The 27,986-nt window shown below is 41.2% G+C and overlaps 3 protein-coding genes across 37 annotated transcripts in view; 2 read left to right on the top strand and 1 right to left on the bottom strand.

The window, feature by feature from the left end:
* Window positions 1–12: 12 nt before the first annotated feature.
* Window positions 13–24,271, top strand: LOC129470020 (puromycin-sensitive aminopeptidase). The gene is made up of 8 exons (XM_055257336.2): window positions 13–122; window positions 2,662–2,725; window positions 7,477–7,616; window positions 9,753–9,887; window positions 11,482–11,701; window positions 18,605–18,751; window positions 19,792–19,844; window positions 24,171–24,271. Exons 1-8 carry the CDS (start codon window positions 66–68, stop codon window positions 24,180–24,182), a joined length of 828 nt encoding a protein of 275 aa, XP_055113311.2. The 5' UTR covers window positions 13–65; the 3' UTR covers window positions 24,183–24,271.
* On the top strand, window positions 24,173–27,986 carry LOC134735234 (puromycin-sensitive aminopeptidase-like). The gene is made up of 4 exons (XM_063628982.1): window positions 24,173–24,278; window positions 24,828–24,983; window positions 25,558–25,605; window positions 27,577–27,986. The coding sequence occupies exons 1-4, from the start codon at window positions 24,189–24,191 to the stop codon at window positions 27,727–27,729; spliced, it is 447 nt and encodes a 148-aa protein (XP_063485052.1). The 5' UTR covers window positions 24,173–24,188; the 3' UTR covers window positions 27,730–27,986.
* LOC134735233 (uncharacterized) overlaps window positions 26,276–27,986 on the bottom strand; it is a 28,670-nt gene continuing 26,959 nt past the window's right edge. For 34 of the 35 annotated variants that reach the window (XR_010118137.1, XR_010118138.1, XR_010118152.1 and 31 more), the window contains one exon: window positions 26,276–27,896. Coding sequence is in view for 1 of the 35 variants with exons in the window: in XM_063628971.1 (XP_063485041.1) it covers window positions 27,890–27,896 (7 nt within the window). In the remaining 34 variants the exon portion in view is untranslated. The remainder of the gene's footprint in view (window positions 27,897–27,986) is intronic. The other variant, XR_010118148.1, reaches the window with a different exon arrangement.

Below are 27,986 nucleotides of genomic sequence, written 5' to 3'. Positions count from 1 at the left end.
TTTATCTTCTAGAGGATCTCTGGGAAAGTTTAGAAAATGCTAGTGGTAAACCTATAGCAGCTGTGATGAATACCTGGACCAAACAAATGGGATTTCCCCTCATTTATGTGGAAGCTGAACAGGTAAACATATAAAGTCTTTCCATTTGTCTGATACTGTATTAAATGAAATTCAGTACAGTGTATCAAGTTTGCTTTTCTGTACTTCAAGTTTTCTAGTGACATTTAAACCAGCCCTGTTACTCTTGTATCAGTAATTTTACAGCTTGCATCATTAAAATTATACATACTTAAGAGAGAAAACAAAATGTTACCTGCTTGTCTTGTCTCCAGTTTCATTAAATGAAATTGTTCTCTTCAATTTATTTGCCATGGTTCTGTGAGCTGCATGGGGATTTAATTCCTGTTCATTTTTAGGGAAGTGGATTCATAGTTCTTTTTTAGTATGTGTTTTTTCTTGTGGTCCTACATTGTCCACAAAGCTAAGTATTTTTTTATTATTGTTTTTATATTTTAAAAAATTGAGACGAGGTCTCGCTGTATTGCTCAGCCTGTTCTGGAACCCCTGGGCTCAAGTGATCCTTCCAGCCCTGCCTCCCAAAAGTGCTGGGAATGCAGGTGTGAGCCACTGCACACCCGGCCAAAGCTAAGTATGTTTTACAAATAATTTCTCAATGTGGCAATCTAAGTTATAAATTTGCTTTTCTGCACTTTTGTATTCTAGGTGACATTTAAACCAATTCTTGCACTCTCAAAATGCTCCCAAATTTACATGGAACATTTTCATGTGTAAGCTTGCAGATTACCCTTTCAGAGCCAAATCTTAACTTTCAACATGACTGGATTTTACACTAAAGTGTGCACATTGGAGGACCTCTCAGTTAGATTGGCTGCAATAACTTGGAAAGGCAATTTAGGGAATGCAATTGATCATGTTTGGTGGAAAAGAATACCTGTAAGTTTAGTGACCTACCACTGTGACCATTCTATTTCTTTGCAGTCTTTTTTCTGCACTTGGGACTAGTCTTGTTATAGGAGATGACTAATTGAATTTGATGTTGACACTGCATATAGACTGACTCTTTTAAGAATATTAACATACAAAAATTGTTGTTACTTTTCACCTGGGCATTTCATTCCCTCAAAACTACTGAACTATTGGCTGGGCCAGGCACAGTGGCTCACGCCTGTACTTACAATACTGGGAGGCCAAGGTGGGAGGATTGCTTGAGCTCAGGAGTTCAAGACAAGCCTGGGCAACATAGTGAGACCTCGTCTCTACTAAAAGTAAGAAAAACTAGCTGGGCATGGTGGCACGTGCCTGTAGTCCCAGCTACTTGGGAGGCTTAGTTGGAAGGATCGCTTGAGCACAGGAGGTGTTAAGGCTGCAGTGAGCTGTGATGGCAGCACTGCAGTTGATCCTGGGCAACAGAGCAAGACCATGTATTAAAAAAACAAACAAACAATTGGCCAGGCACAGTGGCTCACATTTGTAATCCCAGCACTTTGGGAGGATCACTTGTGTTCTGGAGTTTGAGACCAGCCTGGGTAACATGGCAAGACGCTGCCTCTACCAAATCAAAAAAACAAACCCAAAACTATTGAAATGTTAATGATTACACATAAAGCAGATTATTAAGCCGTAATTTTTTTCTTAAAGCAGAACACACTTTTAAGAGATAATAGTTTCAGTTAGAACAGAGAACAGTAATGCCACACTTCTCAGTGTTGCTGAAACTCTTTCCATCCAGGGGCTTTCAAGTTCTTGCTTTCTTTGTTTTCTTTTTTGTCTACAGGCACAGCCAAACTCATCCTCCATTTTGCGTTGTAATAAAAGGCCAATGGCCTGGTGCAGTGGCTCAAACTTACAATCCTAGCACTTTAGGAGGCTGAGGCAGGAGGATTGCTTGAACCTAGGAGTTCGAGATCATCCTGGGCAATATTATAGTGAGACCCTGTCTCTAAAAAAACTAAAAATAAATTTAAAATATATTAATGAAATTAAAGGCCTGTCTGTCGCTCTTAATTCTTTTAGGAATAGGAGAGCTGTGTAACATATCTTGATTACGATCTGTTTCTCACTTGACATTCCCCAAATTTAAATATTTTTGCTGTAATTCTGAATCAATGTAAAAGCTTTCAACTTTCTCAGGGAAATCTGTGTGATATATAACTGAGTATATATATAATTAATATCTACTGTTAATGTTCATTAATAGTTTCTCTATGGCATCAGAGTGGCCATTGCTTTCTCACTTAAATTTTTTCTTAGTTTTTCAATTCTATTTCTTGCAGTAAGTTTATCCGTGAAGCTCATTAGCCCAATTTTACATTTGATTTAGGTGATCTAAAGTCTGTTTTATCTTGTGTTACTTGAAATCCAGGATGTGGTGACTACTAAATGACACAAATGACTGCATATTGTTGAAGTATTTTGTAAACATATGTACTTACCATTGTTGCCTCTGGCTTTTTAGTTATTTGGACTTTTCTCTTTATTATTACCGTCTTCATCACAATTGCATTTTGTATACTCATGAGGCATTTGGTTGTGCTCGTTCCAGCATTTGTCACAGAAATATTGTCTCCCTCCTTTTCAAAAACCAAAACAAAAACACCAAATGGTGTCAGTACTATTATAGCCTTTGTTTTGCTTCTTTAGGTAGAAGATGACAGATTATTGAGGTTGTCCCAAAAGAAGTTCTGTGCCGGTGGATCATATGTTGGTAAGTAAATGGCTGTAAGTGGGATATGACTGATGAATTTGGATATTAACTAATACGAGTAGTATTCCAACTAATAGGAAATTTTTCTTTTTTTTTTTGAGAAGGAGTCTCACTCTGTCGCCCAGGCTGGAGTGCCACAGCGTGATCTCGGCTCACTGCAACCTCCACCTCCTGGGTTCAAGGAATTCTCCTGCCTCAGCCTCCCTAGTCGCTGGGATTACAGGCGTCTGCCACCACGCCTGGGTAATTTTTGTATTTTAGTAGAGACAGGGTTTCACCATGTTGGTCAGGCTGGTCTTGAACTTCTGACCTGAAGTGATCCACCCACCTCAGGTGGCGTGACCCCAGTTGAAAATTTTTAAGTTTTAATATAATTTAATAAAAGCAAGAAGATAAAAATAGAACAAAAAATGAAATTCAGGGCCAGGCACGGTGGCTCACGCCTGTAATCCCAGCACTTTGGGAGGCAAGGCGGGCAGATCACTGGAGGTCAGGGTGATCAGCCTGGCCAACATGGTGAAACCGTGTCTCTACTAAAAATACAAAACAGCCGGGCATGGTGGCCGGCACCTGTAGTCCCAGCTACTCAGGAGGCTGAGGCAGGAGAATCTCTTGAACCTGGGAGGTGGAGGTTGCAGTGAGCTGAGGTTACACCACTGCACTCCAGCCTGGGCAACGGAGCAAGACTCTGTCTCAAAATAAATAAATAAAAAGATAAAAATAAAAATAAATTTAGGGGCTGAGAGCAGGCTGGGCAAAATGGCAAAACCCCGTCTCTTAAAAAAAAAAAAAAAAAAAGGCCGAGCGCAGTGGCTCACACCGGTAATCCCACACTTTGGGAGGCCGAGGTGGGCGGATCATCCGAGGTCAGGAGTTCAAGACCAGCCTGGCCAACATGGTGAAACCCTGTCTCTATTAAAAATACAAAATTAGCCGGGCGTGGTGGCACATGCCTGTCATCCCAGCTACTCAGGAGGCTGAGGGAGAATCGCTTGAACCCAGGAGGCAGAGGTTGCAGTGAGTCAGGATCGAGCCATTGCACTCCAGCCTGGGAAACAAGAGTGAAACTCTGTCTCAAAAAAAAAAAAAAATAGGAAACTTAGCTGGGCACAGTGGTGCACACCTGTAGTCCTAGGTATTTGGGAGGCTGAGGGAAGCAGATTACTGGAGTCCAGGAGTTCAAGGCTGCAGTGAGCCATGATTGTGGCACTACACTCCAGCCTGGGTGATAGAGTGAGACCTTGTCTCAAAATAAAAATAAGAAAAAAATTTAGGAAATAAAAAAGGAGATTCACAAGGTATTTGTAGTATTTAGTCACTTTCTTAGTTTTTGAAATTCCATGTTTCTGTGTGTTATTGGAGGCTATGATGAATGAAGAAAGCTAGTAATACCCAGGAAGTGACGTCTCTAGCCTTAATCTCCTAAAAGAGGACTTACTGTGTGTGTCAGGGGTGAGGGCTAGGTGGGGGGGGTAGGTAATTCTTTTTTTTAATGCTTTGGCATAGTAAGTAAATAAGTGAGTAAAGTCCAGTGATTATTTAGATTTATTATGTACCAGTCATTGTGCTAAGTACTGTAACTGGCTCTTATTTTATACTCTCAGCTTCCTTATAAGGTAGGTCACATTATTTCTACTTTACAGATGAGGAAGCTGCAGCATAGCTAAGTTAGTTAAATTGCTCAAGGTCACCTATCTAAGAAGGTAAAGAGTGGGAATTCAAAATAGTTGGACTCCATGAATTTATGCTCTTAATTGCCATTTTCATATATTTCCATATGTCATTAGATTATTTTTACCCATAAAATTTTACCCAGGAAATTGAGATTAGTTGAAAAAATCAAGAAGTAAAGTGCTTATCTATACCTTGCTTGCTTCCCTTAAAACAACAGTTCTCAACAAAGGGGAGGTATATATGAGAATCATCAATGCCTTGTCATGTTCCACCCACTAAAAATCTGATACATTCAACTCAGTTAAGATGTATGGCCTTCTGCCCTTAACCTTCCCTAGCAGTTGGAATTAGTCTTTTTTTTTGAGACACAGTCTCGCTCTGTCATTCATGCTGGAGTGCAGTGGCACGATCTCGGCTCACTGCAACCCCTGCCTCCCAGGTTCAAGCGATTCTCTGCCTCAGCCTCCTGAGTAGCTGGGATTACAGGCGCCCACCACCACACCCAGCTAATTTTTGTATCTTTAGTAGAGATGGGGTTTCACCATCTTGGCCAGGCTGATCTTGAACTCCTGACCTCATGATCCACCCGCCTCGGCCTCCCAAAGTGCTGAGATTACAGGCATGAGCCACCGTGCCCGGCCTGATTTTTTTTTTTTTTTTTTTTTTTGTGAGACAGCTACTCATGTCTCGCTTTGTCGCCCTGGCTTGAGTCTGGAGTACAGTGGTACAACCTCGGCTCGCTACAACCTCCGCCTCCCAGGTTCAAGCGATTCTCCTGCCTTAGCCTCCTGAGTAGCCGGGATTACAGGCAAATGCCACACTGCCCAGCTCATTTTTGTATTTTTAATAGAGACAGGGTTTCGCCACATTGGCCAGGCTGGTCTTAAACTCCTGACCTCTGGTGATCCGCCTGCCTTGGCCTCCTCCCAAAGTGCTGGGATTATAGGCGTGAGCCACCACGCCCAGCCTAGAATTACTTTTTTTTTTTTTTTTTGAGACTGAGTCTTTCCCTGTCGCCTAGGCTGGAGTGCAATGGCATGATCTCGGCTCACTGCAACCTCCGCCTCCTGGGTTCAAGCAATTCTGTCTCAGCCTCCCAAGTAGCTGGGACTAACAGGAACATGCCACCATGCTCGGCTAATTTTTTGTATCTTTAGTAGAGACAGGGTTTCACCATGTTGCCCAGGCTGGTCTTGAACTCCTGACCTCGAGATCCGCCCACCTCAGCCTCCCAAAGTGTTGGTATTACAGGTGTGAGTCACTGTGCCTAGCCATAGAATTACTCTTTTAATGAATATATCTAACAAAGCTGGGCACAGTGGTTCACACCTGTAGTCCCAGTACATTGGGAGGCCAAGGTGGGCAGATTGCTTGAGCCCAGGGGTTCGAGACCAGCCTGGGCAACATGGCAAAACCTCAACTCAAAAAAATAAATAAAATTAGCCTGGCATGGTGGCATGCACCTGCAGTCCCTGCTACTTGGAAGCGTGAGTTGGAGAATCTCTTGAGCCCATGAGATCGAGGTTGCAGTGAGCCGTGATCGTGCCATTGCATTCTAGCCTGGGTGTCACGGCGAGACCCTGTCTGGGGGAAAAAAATTATCTAACAAGTCAGGTGACAGTTTTATTATCCAAATAAATCTGTACGTGTCAAAGTTGCCGTTTTCTGCCTCTTACCTGTAAACTACATTGTAGTACTGACAGGTTTTTCTAATACTCTGTGACCAATAGAGGTAACATTAAAACTTGCAGTATCCCAGTATCGGAGAAATTTTACTTTGTGGTTTAACCTGGTAGCATAAAGCTATGTAATTTATTTATTTTATTTATTTTATTTTTTTTGAGATGGAGTCTCGCTCTGTCGCCCAGGCTGGAGTGCAGTGGTGCAATCTCGGCTCACTGCAAGCTCCGCCTCCCAGGTTCACGCCATTCTCCTGCCTCAGCCTCTCCGAGTAGCTGGGACTACAGGCGCCCGCCACTACGCCCGGCTAATTTTTTTAAATATTTTTAGTAGAGATGGGATTTCACCGTGGTCTTGATCTCCTGACCTCGCGATCCGCCCGCCTCGGCCTCCCAAAGTGCTGGGATTACAAGCGTGAGCCACCGCGCCCGGCCTAAAGCTATGTAATTTATTAAAGTAGCTCCATTTCCATGAATGTACTGGGCAAGGACTCTTTTTGTTTGGCATCTTAATGCCAAATCTGTTTTGCTGTCTGATATATAAGACAGTGTTTCTGCCTTACAAAAGCTTTGGCTTATAGATATGACTCCTCTGTGACGGAACATAACAGCTTCCAGGTTGTATCCTGTCTATCACAACAATAAAAAGTAACCCTTCGATATTTCAGCAGTGTGTATACCTGTTAAGGACTGCACCTTAGAATTTGTTTTTAAATGATATATGAAGGCTAGGCGCAGTGGCTCATACCTATAATCCCAGCACTTTGGGAGGCCGAGGCAGGTGGATCCCTTGAGGCCAGGAGTTCGAGACCAGCCTGGCCAATATGGCAAAACCCCATCTCTACTAATAAAGTACAAAAAAAAATTGTGTATTTTTGGGTATGGTGGCACACACCTGTAGTCCCAGCTACTGAGGAAGCTGAGGCACAAGAACCTCTTGAACCCGGGAGGTGGAGGTTGCAGTGAGCTGAGATCCCGCCACCACACTCCAGCCTGGGCGACAGAGCAAAACTCTGTCTCCAAAAAAAAAAAAAAAAATATATATATATATATATATATATATATATATATGTATATATATTTTTTAATTTAACAGTAAAATTGCTGTCTTTGCTCTGTAAGGGGAAAATGATAATTAAGTTTAAGTCATTGCATTTGTGATTCTACAAGTGAGTTAACTGCTTTCTTTTTTTAGACAACATGTGATTTTGTTCATAAATTATCCCTTCCTTTGCACTGATACTATTCAGGTTATCTGGAAGAGTTCATGTACCACTAAGAATGAAATATTGACTTAACAGTTAGGCTTAGGCTCCTGGTTAGAACACCACCACTCCTCTCTCCACCTTACCTTCTATTTGTCCCAGTGCAAAATTTGTTTGTTCTTCTCTTGCTTAGGTGAAGATTGTCCCCAGTGGATGGTCCCTATCACAATCTCTACTAGCGAAGACCCCAACCAGGCCAAACTAAAAATTCTAATGAACAAGCCAGAGATGAATGTGGTTTTGAAAAATGTCAAACCAGACCAATGGGTGAAGGTGAGTTCGGAATCTTACCTAAACAGATTTCTCTCACTTATACATTTTGTGGACAGCTTTAAGTTCTGCTTCAGTTTAGTAGTTTCAAAGAAAAAAAAAAAAACTAAACTTTTCTTTGTGAGATTTAGGATGAATTTTCATATAGTATTGTCCAGACATTTGTCCTTATGTTAGGGAAGGTAGTGGTAGAGAAGCAGATCCAAAGTCATAGGACTAAGGAGGAGAAGAAAAAAAAAAAGTAGATTGAGTGTAAGCTTATATGAACCAAAATATTTGTAGTCTCACACTTTCAAACTCCCCTGTTATTGTAATGAAAGGTTAACTTCAATGATGTGTTGTCACCATATGTGTACTGCTGTAATCTAGTGAGAGCAGACATATATAATAATCGGTTTGTGTCACTGAAATGTAAAATTCCTTAGCTGGTATTTCAAAACCATTTCACAAAAATACCAGTAGGTAAGAATTATTTTTCATTATTCTGTACTCTGTGCCTTTCATAATGAAAGTATTTACTACAAACTCTTAATTGTATGTTCCTAATAGGAATTACACATTTTATCAGACACTTGTGCTTTTTAAAAAAGAAAGCCCGCTGGGCGCCACGGTAGCACTTTGGGAGTAATCCCAGCACTTTGGGAGGCCGAGGCAGGCAGGTCACTTTGGGAGGCCGAGGCAGGCAGATCACAAGGTCAGGAGTTCAAGAACAGTCCGACCAACATGGTGAAACCCTGTCTCTACTAAAGATATGAAAAAAAAAATTAGTCGTGATGGCGTGCACCTGTAATCCCAGCTACGCAGGAGAATCGCTTGAACCCAGAAGGCGGAGGTTGCAGTGAGCCAAGATCGCGCCATTGCACTCCAGCCTGGGTGACAGGGTGAGACTCCATCTGAAAAAAAAAAAAAGAAGCCATTTTTCTGTTTATCAACTTTTTTTTTTTCGAGTTGGGGGTCTCACTATGTTGCTTAGGCTGGATTCAAACTCCTAGGCTCATGTGATCCTCCCACCTCAGGCTCCAGAGTAGCTAGGATTATAGTCATGAGCCACCATGCCTGGCATTGTTTTACTTTTTTAAATATGTATTTAAAATATACTCACTGGAATATTACCATTTAAAATTATCTGGAAGATTATGTTGTAGCAATATGAAAAATTTCTTATAAATGAGAAAAAAGTTATGTACACTACAATTTTGATTAGGTTAAATAAAGGGAATCAATAAAGTGATAATTGCGTTAAAATTGTAGGGGTGGTTTTAAAAATATTTACATATAAATAGTAAAATATTTATATCTTACTGTTTTACCATTAAACTATTTTGAATATAAATGTTCTCAAAAATATTTTTTGGCTATTGGTAAATAGCCTATAGAGAATAATGCAGTTGCCAGGCGCAGTGGCTCATGCCTGTAATCCCAGGGAGGCTGAGGTGTGGCGGATCACCTGAGGTCAGGAGTTCGAGACCAGCCTGGCCAACATGGTGAAACCCTGTCTCTCCTAAAAATACAAAATTAGCTGGGTGTGGTGGCGGGTGCCTGTAATCCCAGCTGCCTGGGAGGGTGAGGCAGGGGAATCACTTGAACCTGGGAGGTGGAAGTTGCAGTGAGCTGAGATCATGCCACTCCCCTCTGGCCTGGGCGACAGAGCGAGACTCCGTCTCAAAAAAAAAAAAAAAAGAATAATGCAGTCAGTAATTAGGTCCATGTAATTCTTTAAAATTGGGATCTGAAAATTGTTATTCCGTTCAGTCTCTGTGCTTATAAGATCAATGTTTGTAAAGGCCTAAGCTTTCTTAGAGATTCTACTGTCCAGGTGTTTTCATATATGTTAAGTATTTTCTGTAAACCTAAAATTGAGGTTAGAAATAGAAACTTACCCAACATTATTTTGTCCCTTCCATGTTCTTTCTACTGTCCCTCACTTTGGCCCCCACAATTTCAAGTTTCCCTTTTCTTTTGTCTGTGCATTCATTCTATTTTGATGTGTTGTCTTGTTTTAATCCATTAGTTGGCATAGATGGTCTTAATTGTTTTTCATCCAGATATATCTAAAACCAGAACTCCTTTTAAACATGCAAAAGGTTGATTTAAAAAATTAATGGAGCTGTTTAATATACTTACTGGATATCTTTGCAGTTAAACTTAGGAACAGTGGGGTTTTATCGGACCCAGTACAGCTCTGCCATGCTGGAAAGTTTATTACCAGGCATTCGTGACCTTTCTCTGCCCCCTGTGGATCGACTTGGATTACAGAATGACCTCTTCTCCTTGGTGAGCATCTGTGACTTAAGTAATATGATGGATTTTGCTGATTAAAAGATTTTATTTTTCCTGGAGTGTCTGAAACATAATTAGAAGAATATGGGTCTTCTTGATGGTTAAAAACACCTTTGGGACTAGAGCAAATGACTATTTTTAATATGACAAGATTGAGGCTATATAATTTAAATCCCATTTCACTACTCCTAAGCCAGCTTTCTGAAACTCTTAATTAAACTATCCTTTGCAAGGCAAAAAATTCCTTTCTTTTCAGTAGAAATAAATATGAGCCTTGAAGAAATGACCCTACTGATAGGTTTTTAAAATAATTAAGTCAGAGTGATTTTTTTTTTTTTTTTTTTTTTTTTTTTTGAGACGGAGTCTTGCTCTGTCACCCAGGCTGGAGTGCAGTGACGCAATCTTGGCTCACTGCAAGCTCTGCCTCCCAGGTTCACGCCATTCTCCTGCCTCAGCCTCCTGAGTAGCTGGGACTACAGGCGCCTGCCACCATGCCCGGCTAATTTTTCGTATTTTTTAGTAGAGACGGAGTTTCACCATGTTGGCCAGGATGGTCTCGATCTCCTGACCTCGTGATCCGCCCAGCTCGGCCTCCCAGAGTGCTGGGATTACAGGCGTGAGCCACCATGCCCGGCCGATTTTATGTTTTTCTAAATAGTGGTTGTACTTTGCTGGGAAAGCCAGAATTTTTAAACATCGTGTTCTTATTTCAAATTCTATCCCATTAGCTTTAGAAGTATATTTATATTTGGCTTTCTTCCAGAAAGGATTTACAGCAGAAATTAGTATTATTTTCTTTATGACTTCAGCATAGGTTAGGTAATTTCCAGATGTCTTTATGATAAAATTGTCGTATTCCTCCTAGTATTCCTTTAAATTGGACTGGAAATTTTCCCTCCCCTCTGCAGTCCTTGGTTTTGGATTCCGCCTTTGTATAAACACAGATTAGCATTGATGCACAAAACCTCACATCTGCTGATCTAATTGCTGAGAGAGACCTGTCCCAGGAGAGTGAGCTGTTTGTGCAGTTGGCTGCTATAACAGAAGTTCTTTTTCCTCACTCTGTTAGTTCTGAAAGGACTTTGAATTTGTAGTGCCTTCTAGTTTATGTTCTTTTAGAAATGAGTAAAGGAGAGGCTTAAGTTGACACAGTTTGCAGGTCCGGCTCTGAAAGAATGTCTGTCAAAAACCAAAGCTCAAACTATTTTTGCAATTTTTCTGAAAGTATGAAAAATTTCAAAACAGTAACAAAGCCAAGTCCCCAGAAACTGAGTAGAAATAGAAGTTAACTGGTTTGTTGTTGTTCTCAAATTGTTGGGACTTTTAGTGTAATTTTTAAAAGTAGTTCTTGTGTAAATAGCAAATAATTCATTCTAATTTTTCTGTAAAAAGAGAGAAAAAAATAACAAAGGAGTAAAAAAGGAATGTTATCTGAATAGGATTTTTATTCTAACAGCGTTCTGAGCTTATACAGTCCCATTTCCTTAAACCAAAGAAATTGCTAGCAGCAGATAATGCCAAAAATGCATGCTTATGTTTTTTGGTTTTGTTTGAAGACTAGGTTAATTTATGTTTTTTCCTATCCCAGGCTCGAGCTGGAATCATTAGCACTGTAGAGGTTCTAAAAGTCATGGAGGCTTTTGTGAATGAGCCCAATTATACTGTATGGAGCGACCTGAGCTGTAACCTGGGGATTCTCTCAACTCTCTTGTCCCACACAGACTTCTATGAGGAAATCCAGGAGTTTGTGAAAGATGTCTTTTCACCTATAGGGGAGAGACTGGGCTGGGATCCCAAACCTGGAGAAGGTAATGGATATACTAAATGGAGAAAGAATTAGGCAGAAGTTGGTACTTTTTTATGTGGTTAACAATGTAATTAATATCATCTTTGTATTTACTGGGTGTTACTATATATTCAGCAAGCCAGAAATTAAGACTTGAGTCTTTTAAGTCTGCTGGTGAAGTTACATGGGTCAACAACATAGAAACAGTAGTGGTTATGTGTGTTCGATGCTAAATATAATTTGTGCACATGGTGGAAATAAAAGTCTTTTGCAGAATTCCAAAGGCCTATTTTTAGTCGAGAAAAGCTAAAGGGAATTTCAGGTTGTTTTGTTTTATTTATTTATTTATTTAATTTTATTTTTTTGAGACGGAGTTTCACTCTTGTTGCCTAGGCTGGAGTGCAATGGTGCGATCTCGGCTCACCGCAACCTCCGCTTCCCGGGTTCAAGTGATTCTCCTGCCTTAGCCTCCCGAGTAGCTGGGATTACAGGCATGTGCCGCCACGCCTGGCTACTTTTATATTTATAGTAGAGACGTGGTTTCACCATGCTGGTCAGGCTGGTCTCGAACCCCGACCTCAGGTGTTCCGCCTGTCTCGGCCTCCCAAGTTTTATTTATTGTTACCATAAATACCAGGCACCTTTATGTATAACTTGTAAAGGTGCTGAGAGACACAGGGGTCAGCTTTTTTAATTAAGAAAATTATTTGCTTTCTACATGTGTTCTCTGCTCTGTGATTATTTCTATAAGCATATATTTACTCTTTTTGCTCCCATTTAAATATTGGGAATGATTAAAGCTTTTACATATCATTATTTTTTATCATCTGCTAATAACTAAAGGTGGTGTTTCCTCCTGACCAGTCTTGATCCAGAAGTCTTTTGTAATAAAAATAGTAGCAATACCTAGAGCTCTATGTCTTGTCTTTTTTTTTTTTTTTTAAGATGGAATTTCACTCTTGTCACCCAGGCTGGAATGCAATGGCGCCATCTTGGCTCACTGCAACCTCTGCCTCTCGGGTTCAAGCGATTCTCCTGCCTCAGCCTCCCAAATAGCATACCACCATGCCTGGCTAATTTTTGTATTTTTAGTAGAGACGAGGTTTCGCCATGTTGGCCAGGCTGGTCTTGAACTCTGGGCCTCAAGCAATCTTCCCGTCTCAGCCGCCCAAAGTGCTGTATTACAGGCATGAGCCACTACAGCTGGTCGCAGCTTCTATGTCTTTTCTTCATTGATTCAACAAATATTTATGTAGCTAGTAAATGCCATATACTATTCTAAGAGCTGGTGATACAGCAGCAACCCAAATATTGCCTTATATGGCTTACATTCTAATGGGAGACGTAGCAAATAATTAAATGTATAATGGTCTAGGTGGCAGGAAGTATCATTAAGAAAAATAAAGTTGCCAGGGGTGGTGGCTCACGCCTGTAATCCCAGCACTTTGGGAGGCTGAGGCGGGTGGATCACAAGGTCAAGAGTTCAGGACCAGCCTGGCCAAGACAGTGAAACCCTGTCTCTATTAAAAATACAAAAATTAGCCAGGTGTGGTGGCGGATGCCTCTAATCTCAGCTACTCGGGAGGCTGAGGCAGAGAATTGCTTGAACCCAGGAGGCAGAGGTTGCAGTGAGCTGAGATTGGGCCACTGCACTCCAGCCTGGGTGACAGGGAAAGACTCTGTCTCAAAAAAAAAAAAAAAAAAAAGAGAAAAGAAAAATAAAGTCGTCGGATAATAAGGAGTGCTGGGTCACTATTTTCTAGAGAGTGTTTGGGGAAACTGTCTCTAATAAGGTGATACTGAGCATAAACTGAGACATGGAGAGAGTTATGAGGATATCTAGAAGAAAAGTGGTTCAGAGGAAACAGCAAGTACAAAAGACCTGAGATGGGAGCATGCTTAGGGTATTCGAGGAATAACAAGAAAGCTGCTGAGTTCAGGACAGGAATGAGTGGGAGAGGGCAATGGGAGACCTTTCTGATCCTATAGAACCTGTTTGCTACAGTGAGAAGTTTTTTGACTTTCACATTTAGTGATATGACATGCTAATTAGAGAGTTTTGGGCAGGGGAACTTGATTTGATTTACTTGGCTTTCTGAAGAACAGACTAAAAGAAGACGAGAGGAGGCAGGGAGACCATTCAGAAGGCTATTTTAGCAATCCAACTGAGATGCTGGTTGCAACTAGAACTTACAGGTGGTAAAGTCTGTGTATATTTCAAAGGTGGAACTGAAACTATTTGGTGAAGGATGGACTGTGTGGTGGAAAGAAAGAGAAGTGTCATCAAATTTTGGCCTGCAGAACTGGAAGAATGAAGTTGCCATGTACAGGGATAGGGAAGACTGCTGTAGAAACATTTTTTTCTTTTAAAGATACAGAGTCTTGCTCTGTTGCCGAGGCTGAAGTGCAGTGGTGCAGTCATAGCTCACTGCAGCCTCGAATTCTGGGTTCAAGCTATCCTCCCACCGCAGCCTCCTGAGTATTTGGGACTACAGGCATGCACCATACGCAGCTATGTTTTTTTTGTTTGTTTTGTTTTTGTTTTGTAGAGACAGGATTTCACTATGTTGCCTAGGCTGGTCTTGAACTCCTGGACTCCAGAAATTCTCCCACCTCAGCATCCCAAAGTGCTGGAATTGCAGCCATGAGCTACTGTGCCTGGCATAGAAGCATATTTGGGTGTAAAAGGGAATCGGGCCAGGCGTGGTAGCTCACACCTGTAATCCCAGCACTTTGGGAGGCTGATGTGGGTAGAACACCTGAGGTCAGGAAGTTGAGACAAGCCTGGCCAACATGGTGAAACCCCATCTCTACCAAAAATACAAAATCAGCTGGGCATGGTGGCACAGGCCTGTAGTTCCAGCTACTCAGGAGGCTGAGGCAGGAAACTCACTTGAACTGGGAGGCAGAGTTTGCAGTGAGCCGAGATCACGCCATTGCACTCCAGCCTGGGCAACAGAGCAAGACTCCGTCTCAAAAAAAAAAAAAAAAAAAAAAAAAAGTGAGGGGGTGGGAATCACGTCACGCATGTGGCTCACACCCGTAATCCAGCTGCTCAGGAGGCTCAGACAGGAGAATTGGTTGAGTCCTGGAGTTCAAGCCCAGCATGGGCAACATAGTGAGACCTCATGTCTTTAAAAAACAAAACAAAACTGGATGAGATCAACCAGTGACTGAGTGTAAGTGGAAAAAAGAGGTCTGAGTTCAGGATTTAGAGATTGTGTGGAAGAGGAAGAATCAGCAAAAGAGACAGACTGGCCAGTGAGGTAGAAGGAGAGCCAGGAGAGAGAGGGGGTATCCCAGAATTTAAATAAACAGCAGATGAAAAGAAACAGTAGATGAAGGCAGAGGGAATGTGATCAGCTGCGTCAGATGCTACCACACTAAGTCAAACAGAATGATGAAGGCTAATTCAATATTACATTTAACAAGTTTTGTGGAGTAGTGGGGAACAATAATGAATTCTCCACTTTTGGAGCAGGTTCTTTAGAATAGGAGGAGAGGAAATGGAGACAACACACTTAGACAACTTTTTAAAGGAGTTTTGCTGAGAAGATCAGAGAAAAGGGGTAGACGAGAGAGAGGTGGGGTAAAGGAAGGAATTTTTAAGTTGGGAGATTTTATATTACATTTTCTGCAACTATTTGAACATATGCAGTAATAATGGAAAAATTCATGTTTTGTGAGAGAGAGGGGTTATTGCTGAATAATCAAGAGGAGTTGAGATCCAGTGCGAAGTTAAGGAGTTAGTTTTAGATAGGAGCACAGATGAATAGTGACAGGATAGGAGTACATGGACACAGATGCATGTAAATTAATGGATGTTGCACTTTTCTTTCATGATGATAACGTGACACTTTTTGACTTCAAAACCATCTTTACAATATAGGGAAAGTGCCTTCAATTTCCTAGCTATACAGATGGGAGAATGAAACACAGCAAAATAATAAAATGTTACCTTGCATCACACAGCGTGTTAGTACCAGAGCCAGAATTATAAATTACTTCTTGTAAGAATCATCACAATAATGTGTACTTATCTATGGATCTCTGATGGTTTTCTTAAAATTATTTTTGGTTAAATTATGATTTAAATATAGCAAAATGAATAATCTAAATGTTACAGTTCATGACTTTCGGCAAACACATACCACATTTCCATCACCCAGAAAGCTGCTTGGGCTCCCTCCTAATTGGTCCCTGCTACTTGAGCCTCCCCTGCCTACCCCACACAGGCACATGCTATTCTGATTTCTTTCACCTAGATTAATATTTATCTCTTCTATTTTATATACATAGGATCATATAATGTGTGTTCTGTTCTTATACCTGGCCTCTCTCACTAAGCATAATGTTTCTGAGATAATCCGGGTTGTTCATTGCTTTTTATTGCTGAATAGTATTTCATCATATGAATATACTACATTTTATTTGTCCATTGTACTGCTGCAGTTCATCAGATTTGTGTGCCGTTAACTGTTTTTTTTCTCAATCATTTGTTTCCTGGATGTTAACTTTTTTTGAGATATAATTCACATACCATAAAATTCACCTTTTTAAAGTATACAATTCAGTATTTGTTAGTATGTTCACAAGATTGTGCAACTATCACCTCCATATTTCCAGAACAATTTCTTCACCGTCCCCACTCTCAGTCCCCCACCCCCCCCAAAAAAAGCCTTGTATCCACTGGCAGTCACTCTCCATTTCCTGGCAACCACAAATTTACTTTCTATTTCATGGATTTACCTATTCTGAACATTTCATATACATAGCATCATAAAATACTTGGCCTTTTATATCTGCTTCTTTCACTTAGCATGATATTTTCAAGGTTCATCTATGTTGTAGCATGTATCAGTCCTTCCTTTTATTTTTTTTTTGGTAACGGAGTCTCACTCTGTTGCCAGGTTGGAGTGCAGTGGTGTGATCTCGGCTCACTGCAACCTCCGCCTCCTGGGTTCAAGCAATTCTCCTGCCTCAGCCTCCCCAGTAGCTGGGGCTACAGGTGCAGGCCACCAAGCCCAGCTAATTTTTGTATTATTAGTAGAGATGGGGTTTCACCATGTTGGCCAGGATGGTCTCGAGCTCTTGACCTCGTGATCCTCCTGCCTCAGCCTCCCAAAGTGCTGGGATTACAGGCGTGAACCACCACACCCGGACCCCCGGGTCTCTTTTATAAGGGCACTATTCCCATTCATGAGGGCTCCAGTTTTCGGCTATTATGAAATCTATTATGCACATTTGTATACAAGTTTTTGTGTAGACATGCTTTCATTTATTTTCGAGATACCTAAGAGTGAAATTGCTGAGTCACATGATGACTCTTTTTTTTTGTTGTTGTTTTTGCGATGGAGTCTCACTCTGTCTCCAGGCTGGTGCAGTGGGCATGATCTCAGCTCACTGCAACCTCCACCTCCTGGGTTGAAGTGATTCCCCCGCCTCAGCCTTCTGAGTAGCTGGGATTACAGGTCCGTGCCACTACACCTGGCTAATTTTTTGTATTTTAGTAGAGACAGGGTTTCACCATGTTGGCCAGGATGGTCTCGATCTCCTGACCTCATGATCCGCCTGCCTCAGCCTCCTAAAGTGCTGAGATTACAGGCGTGAGCCACCGCGCCCATCCTTTTGTTTTTTTAAGAGACAGGGTTGGCTGGGTGGCAGTGGCTCACGCTTGTAATCCCAGCACTTTGGGAGGCCACGGCAGGTGGATCACCTGAGGTCAGGAGTTCGAGACCAGCCTGGCCAACATGGCGAAACCCTGTCTCTACTAAAAATGCAAAAATTAGCCAGGTGTGGTGGTGCAACCCTGTATTCCCAGCTACTCAGAAGACTGAGGTGGAGAATTGCTTGAACCTGGGAGGCGGAGGCTGCAGTGAGCTGAGGTCACGCCACTGCACTCCAGCTTGGGCAACAGAGCGAGACCACATCTCAAAAAAAAAAAAAAAAAAAAAAAAAGACAAGGTCTTGCTCTGTGCCCAGGCTGGAGTACAGTAGTGTGATCATAGCTCACCGCAGCTTCAACCTCCTGGGCTCAAGTGATCCTCCCTCCCCAGCCTCCTGTGTAACTGGGCCTACAGACATATGCTACCATGCTTGGTTAATTATTAAGTTTTTTGTAGAAACAGGGTCTTGCTGTGTTGCTCAGGCTGGTCTTGAACTCCTGGGCTCAAGCAATCCTCTTGCCTTGGCATCCCAAAGTGCTGAGATTATAGGCATGAGCTACTGTGCCTGGCCATAACTGTATGTTTAACCTTTTGAGGGACTGCCAGACTGATTTTCTAAGTGGCTTCACCATATTGTGTTCCCACCAGCAGTGTTTGAGGGTTTCAATTTCTCCACATCCTTGCCAACACTTGCTATTATCTTTTTTATTATAGCCATCATAGTGGGTATGAATTGGTATCTCATTGTGGTTTTGATTTGCATTTTCCTAATGATCAATTACGTTAAACATCTTTTTATGTGCTTATTGGCTATCTGTGTGTCTTGGAGGAATGGACCCATCAGATTTTGATTTTTAAAATCTAAGATTTCAATTTATTATACATAGAGCATACTAGTTCCATATGTGATCTTTCTTTGAACCTTGGGTTGAAACTGCATGATGTAAGCCTGTTCTTTTCACACATAATCCTTAGCAGAGTAGTTAACTAGACTGAGTAAACATTTAGTAAATTCAGATAGTTGGCATTCGTGACTGTAGATAAAGTCAGCAAGTTTATTTGCTTGTCTAATCTGTTTAGCATATCACTCTTATGATTTGATAAATGTAAAACAAGTATTCTATCAGGTATTAAGTTAATTGAGTGTGTTTGTTCAAGACCATAGAATTGGTATAGCACAATTATAAGATATCCAGATGGCAAACTTACAAAAATAGGCTTTTTAAGTAGTCTTGTGTCTCTTTTACTTCTCAAATCAGGTCATCTCGATGCACTCCTGAGGGGCTTGGTTCTAGGAAAACTAGGAAAAGCAGGACATAAGGCAACGTTAGAAGAAGCCTGTCGTCGGTTTAAGGACCACGTGGAAGGAAAACAGGTTCTCTCCGCTGATCTGAGGAGTCCTGTAGGTTTTCATGATAAATTCCCTTGACATATAGGTAACTACATCATTTTGTGAAGCAGGGAACTTTTTTTTTTTTTTGAGACGGAGTCTTGCTCTGTCGCCCAGGCTGGAGTGCAGTGGCGTGATCTCGGCTCATTGCAGCCTCTGTCCCCTGAGTTCCAGTGATTCTCCTGCCTCAGCCTCCTGGCTAGCTGGGATTACAGGTGCTGCCACCACACCCAGCTAATTTTTGTATTTTCATTAGAGACGAGGTTTCACCATGTTGGCCAGGCTGGTCTCGAACTCCTGACCTCAGGTGACCCACCTGCCTTGGCCTCCCAAAGTTCTGGGATTACAGGCGTGAGCTACCATGCCCAGCCTGGAACTTTTTTTAATAGCCAAAACTGACCTAAGAACTGACCCACAAACCACTTCTACCTCTATTTTAATACATACTATTCAAGTGGTTTATAGTCATCTTATTTGTTTAAAGTTTCTCAGTCAGTGTTGCAGTGCTGAAAGGTGATTAGCTTTGCACATTCCCCTGAAAGCTGCTGTGCTTTGCTGGTACAACATGCAATTTACCTTTGTGGTTGCTCACAGGCACTGCTAGCTCCTTAACTACAGTTTGTAATATCCACATTTATAATATTTACTTTTTTTTTTTTTTTGAGATGGAGTCTCACTCTGTTACCTAGGCTGGAGTGCAGTGGTGTGATCTCGGCTCACTGTAGCCCCCGCCTCCTGGGTTCAAGCAGTTCTCCGTGCCTCGGCCTCCTGAGTAGCTGGGATTACAGGCACCTGCTACCACGCCCAGCTAATTTTTGTATTTTTAGTAGAGACAGGGTTTTGCCATGTTGACCAGGCTGGCCTGGAACTGCTGACCTCCGGTGATCCGCCTGCCTCGGCCTCCCAAAGTGCAGGGATTACAGGCGTGAGTCACCACAGCTGGCCAACATTTACAATATTGTTTACTTGCTTTCTGTCTTTTCTTAGTATTAGAATACTTGAAACAAGGTACATTTAATCAAATGACTTATTTTTTGTCCCTGTATTCTCTTGTAGGTCTATCTGTTTTGAAGCATGGTGATGGCACTACTTTAGACATTATGTTAAAAGTAAGTATATTTGAGAAGGCTCCCATTTCCTGCTTTTGAGCTTGGATAGACACACAGCACACCTCTAAATGGTTAAAAAAAAAAAAAGTCCTAGAAAAGAAAGATGCATATTGTAGACATGCAAGTAGTTTAAAACTGTGAGAGAATTATATGTCTATCCATATATGTTATTATATCAGTATTATCAGTATGATGCCAAAGACGTCTTACTTCTCCCCACCTTTTTTTACTCACTTTATGCATTTGAAATCTTTTTTTTTTTGAGACAAGGTCTCACTCTGTCACCTAGGCTAAAGTGACATAATCATGGATCACTGCAGCATCAACCTCCCAGGCTGAAGTGATCCTCCTGCGTCAGCCTTCCAAGTAGCTGGAATTATAGGAGTGTGATAACCGCACCCAGCTAATTTTTGTGTTTTTTGTAGAGACAAGGTTTCACCATGCCCAGGCTGGTCTCAAACTCCTGGGGTCAAGTGATACACCCACCTCAGCCTCCCAAAGTGCTGGGGTTACAGGCATGAGCTACTGTGCCCAGCTGAAATTTTAACACTGAAATAAATGTTTGTTTTGATTAACAAGTCACTTTCTTTAAATTTTATCTTCAGTGTAAACTTACTTGGGGTTCTGCCCATTTTAAGCAAAACGTTTGTTACTGTGCTTAGGTTCTGTGCTTAGAAGGTTTGTTTTTGTGCTTAGAAAAGGGATAGACAGATGATGATCAAGTGTCTCAAGCATTTGAGCTATGGCAGGGTCCTTTATTAATAGACAGGAAATTAGTTCACCTGCCTTCATAGTCTCTCTAGTTTTCCCAGGGTAATTGGCATATAATTAAGCTCTGACTTAGACAAAATATAGATAAAACTTTCCATGTCCTCATAATGGCAGCAATGTTTGAAACTTTCAATCAATAGTAGTACTGTGAAGCAAATGCTATCTCCAGTCCCTATTCATACAGTTCCAGTCTATAAGGAAATGGCTTGAGTGCACTGGCTACATTAGAGGTGGACGTAGCCAAATCTACTTTTTAATCATTAATTAAAATGTGCAAAATGTGCCTAAAAACCCATTCGTTATAAGATCCACGCTTAGGACAGGAGTGGAATGTGCTCTACTGTCTCTACCTTTCATGGATTAACAACACTCTTCTGACTTCAAGGGAGTTCATGATAATCAGCTTCACTGTAGAAATAGCTCTAATGATCATAATTGCAGATCTAAATTCTGATATTTTGGTTTTAAACAAATCCTCTGAAAAATGATTAGGATGTCTGAAAATAGAAACTTTAAGAAACTGTACCTCAAAATGTACTGCTTTACTCATGTTGTAATAGGTTTACTTTTTTTTTTTTTTGAGACAGAATCTTACTCTGTCACCCAGGCTGGAGTGTAGTGCCACGATCTTGGCTCACTGCAACCTCTGCCTCCCGGGTTCACGTGATTCTCCTGCGTCAGCCTCCCAAGTAGCTGGGACTACAGGCGCCTGCCACCACACCCAGCTAATTTTTGCGTTTTTAGTAGAGACGGGGTTTCACCATATTGGCCAGGCAGGCCTCGAACTCCTGACCTTGTGATCTGCCCACCTCAGCTTCCCAAAGTGCTGGGATTATAGGCATGCGCCACCATGCCTGGCCTGCTTTCTAAGAATATAAAAGTTATATTTGGGAGAGCTGGGCATGGTGGCATGCACCTGTAGTTCCAGCTTCTCAGGAGGCTGAGGCAGGAGGAGCGCTTGAGCCCAGGAGTTGAAGCCTGCAGTGAGCTATGATTGTGCCACTGCACTCCAGCCTGGGTGACAGAGCAAGACCCTATCTTAAAGAAGACCCTAAAAAAAGTGAAATTTGGGTTTACCTTCCACCTGAACATTAAGGTCCCTTCTCAGTCTTAATATTCTGTGAACCTATATACTATAAATGCTATGTATGAAATGGGATATTTGATTTTTTTTCATCTAGTCCGTGATGATATGGAAAAAAATAGGGATTCTGAAAATTTCATGGCAGATACATTGACATTTTCATGTCATGGCACTTTTAAGATTTTCCACAAGTATGTGTATTTATTAAGAGTTTGCACTTATTTAACCCAAGGGAGTTCACAATAATCAGCTTCACTATGGAAATAGCTCTAATGAAGGCGGAATCATGGTTCTTCAAGAAGCCATTTGGTAAGAGATGAAGAAGGTTGTCTTATGATGGTAATTTAGGAGTAATGTGCCAGGGTTAAAAAACATTAATTCATAGTATATTTGAAATGTGGTGTTAGAGTGCCATCTAGTGGACTAGAATAACAGGTTCTCTGGAGGAAAATGCTTCCTGAAAGCCAGAGGTTCAGACCTTGAATATTGGAGCTGAAAAGGGCCTTAGAAATTATCTATCCACCCATCTCGTTTTACACATGGGGAAACTGAGACCCAGAGGGATGAAGGACTTAGTCAAGATCATACAGCTAGTTAGAGGCAAAACTGGGACTAGAACCCAGATCTCCCAAGGTCCTATCTATTTTACTGCACTGCTACTCAGAGTCCAAAGGGGCCAGGCATGGTGGTTCATGCCTGTAATCCCAGCCCTTTGGGATTACAAGTGATGGGAGGACCACTTGAGGCCAGGAGTTCGAGACCAGCCTGGGCAACATGGAGAAACTCCGGCTCTACTAAAAATAGAAAAATTAGCTAGGCGTGGTTGTAGTGAGCTAACACCATTGCACTCCAGCATGGGCAACAGAGCGAGACTCTATCTCAAAAAAAAAAAAAAAAAGAAAAGAGAGACCAGCCTGGTCAACATAGCGAGACCCTATCTCTGCTTCTTACAAATTAAAACTGTTTATTGAAAAAAAAAAAAAAAGTGTCGAAAGGAAGAGGAAACTGAGAGCTTTGATGAGGTCTCCAGACACTCTGGTCAGTGTTAAATCTTAAGGGGTAGAAAAGATCAAAAGAGTCTTGGAGACATAGGTCTTATACATTTATAGTTCTAATTTTTAAGAATTACAACATTTTGTTTCTGATTATGAAAAAAAGATTTTATATATATATATACTATGGAAGATTTAGAGACTAGAAAAGTATAAAGAGGAAAATAAAACTTACCTATAGTTTAAAAAGCAGGTAGCAAAAACAGCATGTATAACATGCTCTCTTTCCAGATTTGACAATGTACATATAGTAGTAATTTTATTTTTTTCTTTATGCTTCTCTGTCTTTCAGATATTCTGCATTCAGTATGTGCTGCTTTTGCAGTTAAAAAGTGTGAAGATGCATAATCCCACTGATCAGAAACCATCATTAATTAACACTACCATTTTGATGTATTTCCAGGGATTCTCCCCCACCCCTTTTTTTTGGAAACACAGTCTTGCTCTGTTGTCCAGACTGGAGTGCAGTGGTACGATATGGGCTCACTGCAACCTCCACCTCAGCCTTCCAAAGTGCTAGGATTGCAGGCGTGAACCACTGTGCCCAGCCATGTATATATATATATATTTATTTTATTTTTTTTAAATTTAGGATCATTCTGCTTCATCTACTTTCTTCACTTAAATACAAGAACATGTTTATGAGATATTTTTAAAATATAACTTTCAATAATGCATTTTTATAAGTAATTACAGTATTCATTTTCAATTTTTCACTATTATAAATTAATTTGATGATTTGGTATAAGATTACTAATGATTAGTTTGTTCTTCTAACACAGAACATTAGCCAGATATCAATAATGTAAAGAATTTGGCTATGATAGATTTTACCTCTTAGATCTTGATGTTAAACTGGTCTGAACTAATGACAGGCTGTTCATCTGGTAGCATTTACATCTAGTGATTTACTTACTGTAACAGCAGATGACAAATTTAGTGCCAAAGCATATTTTTTTTTGAGACAGAGTCTCGCTCTCTTGCCCAGGCTGGAGTGTAGTGGCACGATCTCGGCTCACTGCAACCTCCCAGGTTCAAGCGATTCTCCTGCCTTGGCCTCCCAAGTAGCTGGGATTACAGGTGGGCACCACCACACCTGGCTAATTTTTTTTTTTTTTTTTTTGTATTTTTAGTAGAAACGGGGTTTCACCATGTTGGCCAGGCTGATCTCGAACTCTTGACCTCAGGTGATCCATCCGCCTCGGCCTCCCAAAGTGCTGGGATTACAGGTGTAAACCACTGCACCCGGCCCAAAGCATCTTGAAAAGTATTCTCTTTCGTTAATATAATGCCCTGCCATTCTCACCTAGTGAGAATATAGAACTTAAGTTTTACCTTATTGGGGAAGAAAGCATATAATCATATGCAGAACATCCAAGGGAGAGTTAACTCTTCCTATCTTTATCTTTTTTCCTGTAGCTTCATAAATAAGCAGATATGCAAGAAGAGAAAAACCGAATCGAAAGAGTCCTTGGCGCTACTCTCTTGCCTGACCTGATTCAGAAAGTCCTCACGTTTGCACTTTCAGTAAGTTACAGTGAAAACTGCATTTAGAAGTGAATCGTTGCCCATCTGTGACAAGTGTCTCTGACTCAGCTCTGATCCTCTTGAGCTGCCTTAACCCTAACTAAAGCTTCCTTTTCCAGAGAAACTGGCTTGAGTTTTTGTTACTGACTTCTGTTTTTCTCCCACTAGTGGCGAGAATCATAATAGTTGGGAGAGTAAACAAATTGTCTCTCCAGAATGGAAACTATGAGGACAGGGACTCTTGAAAACTGGGAAACTGGCTTATGCCTTTGCTTACTTTGTGTCTCTTCCTTTCTTAAACCTATAGGCTCCTAAGCAAGTATCTGTTGAGCAGTCTGTCTGAACCTGTCTCAGTACCTCGTTCTCATTTTGGTTGATCTTTCGGTTAAACATTATCTTCTTTGCTGAGAACTGCTGGTTCCAGTTATTCCTAAAACAAGGAATAAGTGTCTTCAGTGTGATTACTTCAGTGTCAACAGCATGTTGCACTTTCTGGTACCAGAATATGTTTTTGATACACTAGACTTTTAGCTCTCTTTGGTTTTTTAGGAAGAGGTACGTCCACAGGACACTGTATCAGTAATTGGTGGAGTAGCTGGAGGCAGCAAGCATGGAAGGAAAGCTGCTTGGAAATTCATAAAGGACAACTGGGAAGAACTTTATAACCGATACCAGGGAGGATTCTTAATATCTAGACTAATAAAAGTATGTGAAAATTTTTGAGTAGCTTGCTAATCATGGATATTATTGAGTGACATCCATGATTCACTACACCCATACATTGTGGTCTTTGCTCTTTAAATGTTTCCTGTGGCCAGGCGCAGTGGCTCACGCCTGTAATCCCAGCACTTTGGGAGGCCGAGGTGGGCAGATCACCTGAGGTCGGGAGTTTGAGACTATCCTGGCCAACATGGTGAAACCCTGTCCCTACTAAAAATACAAAAATTAGCTGAGCGTGGTGGTGTGTGCCTGTAATCCCAGCTACTTGGGAGGCTGAGGCAGGAGAATCGCTTGAACCCGGGAGGCGGAGGTTGTGGTGAGCCGAGATGAGGCCATTGCACTCCAGCCTGGGCAACAAGTGTGAAACTCCGTCTCAAAAAAAAAAAAGTTTCCTTAAATAGTTACTGGCTTTGTTTAAGGACTTCTCCATCTCCCATCACAAATCCTTTATAACAGACTGAAGTTGGCAGAGAACAGAATGATTTGTTTTTAGGGTAAATGGAAGTTTGTTCCCAGCCTCTTTTAGTTTCACTTACTGTTTAAAACCATTGTTTTGCAGCTATCAGTTGAGGGATTTGCAGTTGACAAAATGACTGGAGAGGTTAAGGTAAGGAAAATACTGTTTACTCTTCACTTTTCAATCTAGTAAGTAAAAATAATAACCTGGTTATAATTATAGTATTGGGATAATGTACTGTAGCATCTCTTGTGTTTTTGTTTAAAGAAAGACATCATGCAGGGCTGTAGAGGCCATATTAAGAATTTCCTAAAAATGGCCGGGCATGGTAGCTCACATCTGTAATCTCAGCACTTTGGGAGGCCGAGGCAGGTGGATCACCTGAGGTCAGGAGTTCAAGACCAGCCTGGGCAACATGGTGAAACCCCAAATTAGCTGGACACGGTGGTGCACGCCTCTAATCCCAGCTACTCGGGAGGCTGAGGCAGGAGAATTGCTTGAGCCCGGGAGGTGGAGGTTGCAGTGAGCTGAGATCGTGCCATTGCACTCCAGCCTGGGTGACAGAGCAAGACTCCGTCTCCAAAAAAAAAAAAAAATTTCCTAAAAATGGAAAGCCTTCGAATGGTTTATAAACAAGGCGGTGCCTTGATCTGATTTGTGTTATAAAAATTTCAGTCTGGCTGCAATGTGGGTAATAGTTTGGAATGGGGAAGAGAAGATGTTGGGAAGCTAACTCTCCCAGCAAGAATGATAGAATAGCTTACAGTAGGGTAGTGGCAGTAGTGGAGGAGACGGAGTAATGGAGATTCAGGGGCTTGAATTTGTTAACCATTAGTTCAACAATATTTATTGATTGGCTTCTCTGTTGTGAGCGTATCTGGGAGAGGAAGAAAAACAAGCCAGGATACTCCCCAGGTTTCTGGTGTGTAAATGTTGGTACTACTTACTGAGATGGAATGGAAAAAGACTTGAGGCCCTGAGAACTGAACCATGATTAGGAGCCTTGGAACAGTAGCAATTGTCATCTGTGTAAATAAGGTTATTGATTTCTAAAAGGTCTCTGTTTAATCAGATGGATTAGTCATTCTGTCTTTCACACCTGCGGTGACTAAAGGAAAAGCCCTATCATTTTGCTAGCTGCTGTTTAAGAGTGGCTTTGTTTTCTATGAAACCAGGTGTACTCCATTAGAAAAGTTTATTCAACTTTTAATCATTAAGCATTGTGATAAATTATAAACTTAGAAATTGTTTGTTTTACTGTATTAAAAATGTTGGATTCCTGTAATTCCAGCATTTTGGGAGGCTGAGGTGGGAGGATCGCTTGAGCTCAAGAGTTCAAGACCAGTCTGGGCAACATGGTAGGACCCCATCTCTACAAAAAGGAAAAGACAATTAGGCCTGGGAGTGCACGCTTGTGGTCCCATCTACCCAGGAAGTTAAGGTGGGAGGTTTACTTGAGCCCAGGAGGTTGAGGCTGCAATGAGTCATGATCGTTTCATTGCACTTTAGCCTGGGCAACAGAGTGAGACCCTGTCTCAAAAAAAAAAAAAAGACCATGAGGTGTTAAGTTATTAGGGCACAGCAGCAATTTAAACTTCTTTGTATTATCATCCCTTACAAATTAATCTTTATTTGAAGCAGCCAAAATGTGTTGAATCCTTAAGTACTCTGTGCTAGGTATTTTGTCAAATGTTTATATGGATTGTCTCTTTAATCTTCTGGAGTGAATATTTTCTCATAGTTGAGAAAACTGAGACTTACAGCAGTTAATTTTCTCACAGTCACAAGCTAGTACATGACCAAGCCTAGATTCAAGTTCCAAGTCTTCAGTCCAAAGACTGTATTTACCACTATACAATTAGCCTAAAAGAAAGGCAGTAGGTTCTGTCTCTTTATTAACTTTTGATTAGTTTGTTAAGCATATAATATTTAAGAGGAGAATTCCTATATTCGGGTCCAAGGAGTTGCTTGTTTTCTTTTAGCCTGAGGGTGGCAGTGGTAAATTCTCATGCCTGAAGATTATGCATCCTTCATATAGACCAGTGGGTGTTTTTTCATAACCTGTAATATTAACTTCTTACTGCTAATAATGATCCTGCATTCTGGGTTGTTTTATACCAGGCTTTCTTCGAGAGTCACCCAGCTCCTTCAGCTGAGCGTACCATCCAGCAGTGTTGTGAAAATATTCTACTGAATGCTGCTTGGCTAAAGCGAGATGCTGAGAGCATCCACCAGTACCTCCTTCAGTGGAAGGTCTCACCACCCACAGTGTGAATCCTGAGGTGCCGCCATTGGCGGTTCTGCTGCTTCGCTGCAGGGATAAGGTGGAGCTACCGAACAGCTGATTCGTATGCCAAGAATTTGGAGTCTTCTTTCAAACCAGTGGGGGTTGGACAATGAATGTAGTTAACTGGTTCCTGCTCACACTCCAGAATTAAATTCTATTGAAAAAGGAAAATCAGCAATTCAGCAAAAAATAAACAAAAAATAAAAATGTAAATACGATAGTAATAAAATAGAGCATAACGAAA

Source organism: Symphalangus syndactylus, chromosome 20, assembly GCF_028878055.3.
Source record: "Symphalangus syndactylus isolate Jambi chromosome 20, NHGRI_mSymSyn1-v2.1_pri, whole genome shotgun sequence".
NCBI classification, from domain to species: Eukaryota; Metazoa; Chordata; class Mammalia; order Primates; family Hylobatidae; genus Symphalangus; species Symphalangus syndactylus.
The sequence above is the reverse complement of the archived record's forward strand: the minus strand, read 5'-3'. Positions and strand labels throughout refer to the sequence as shown.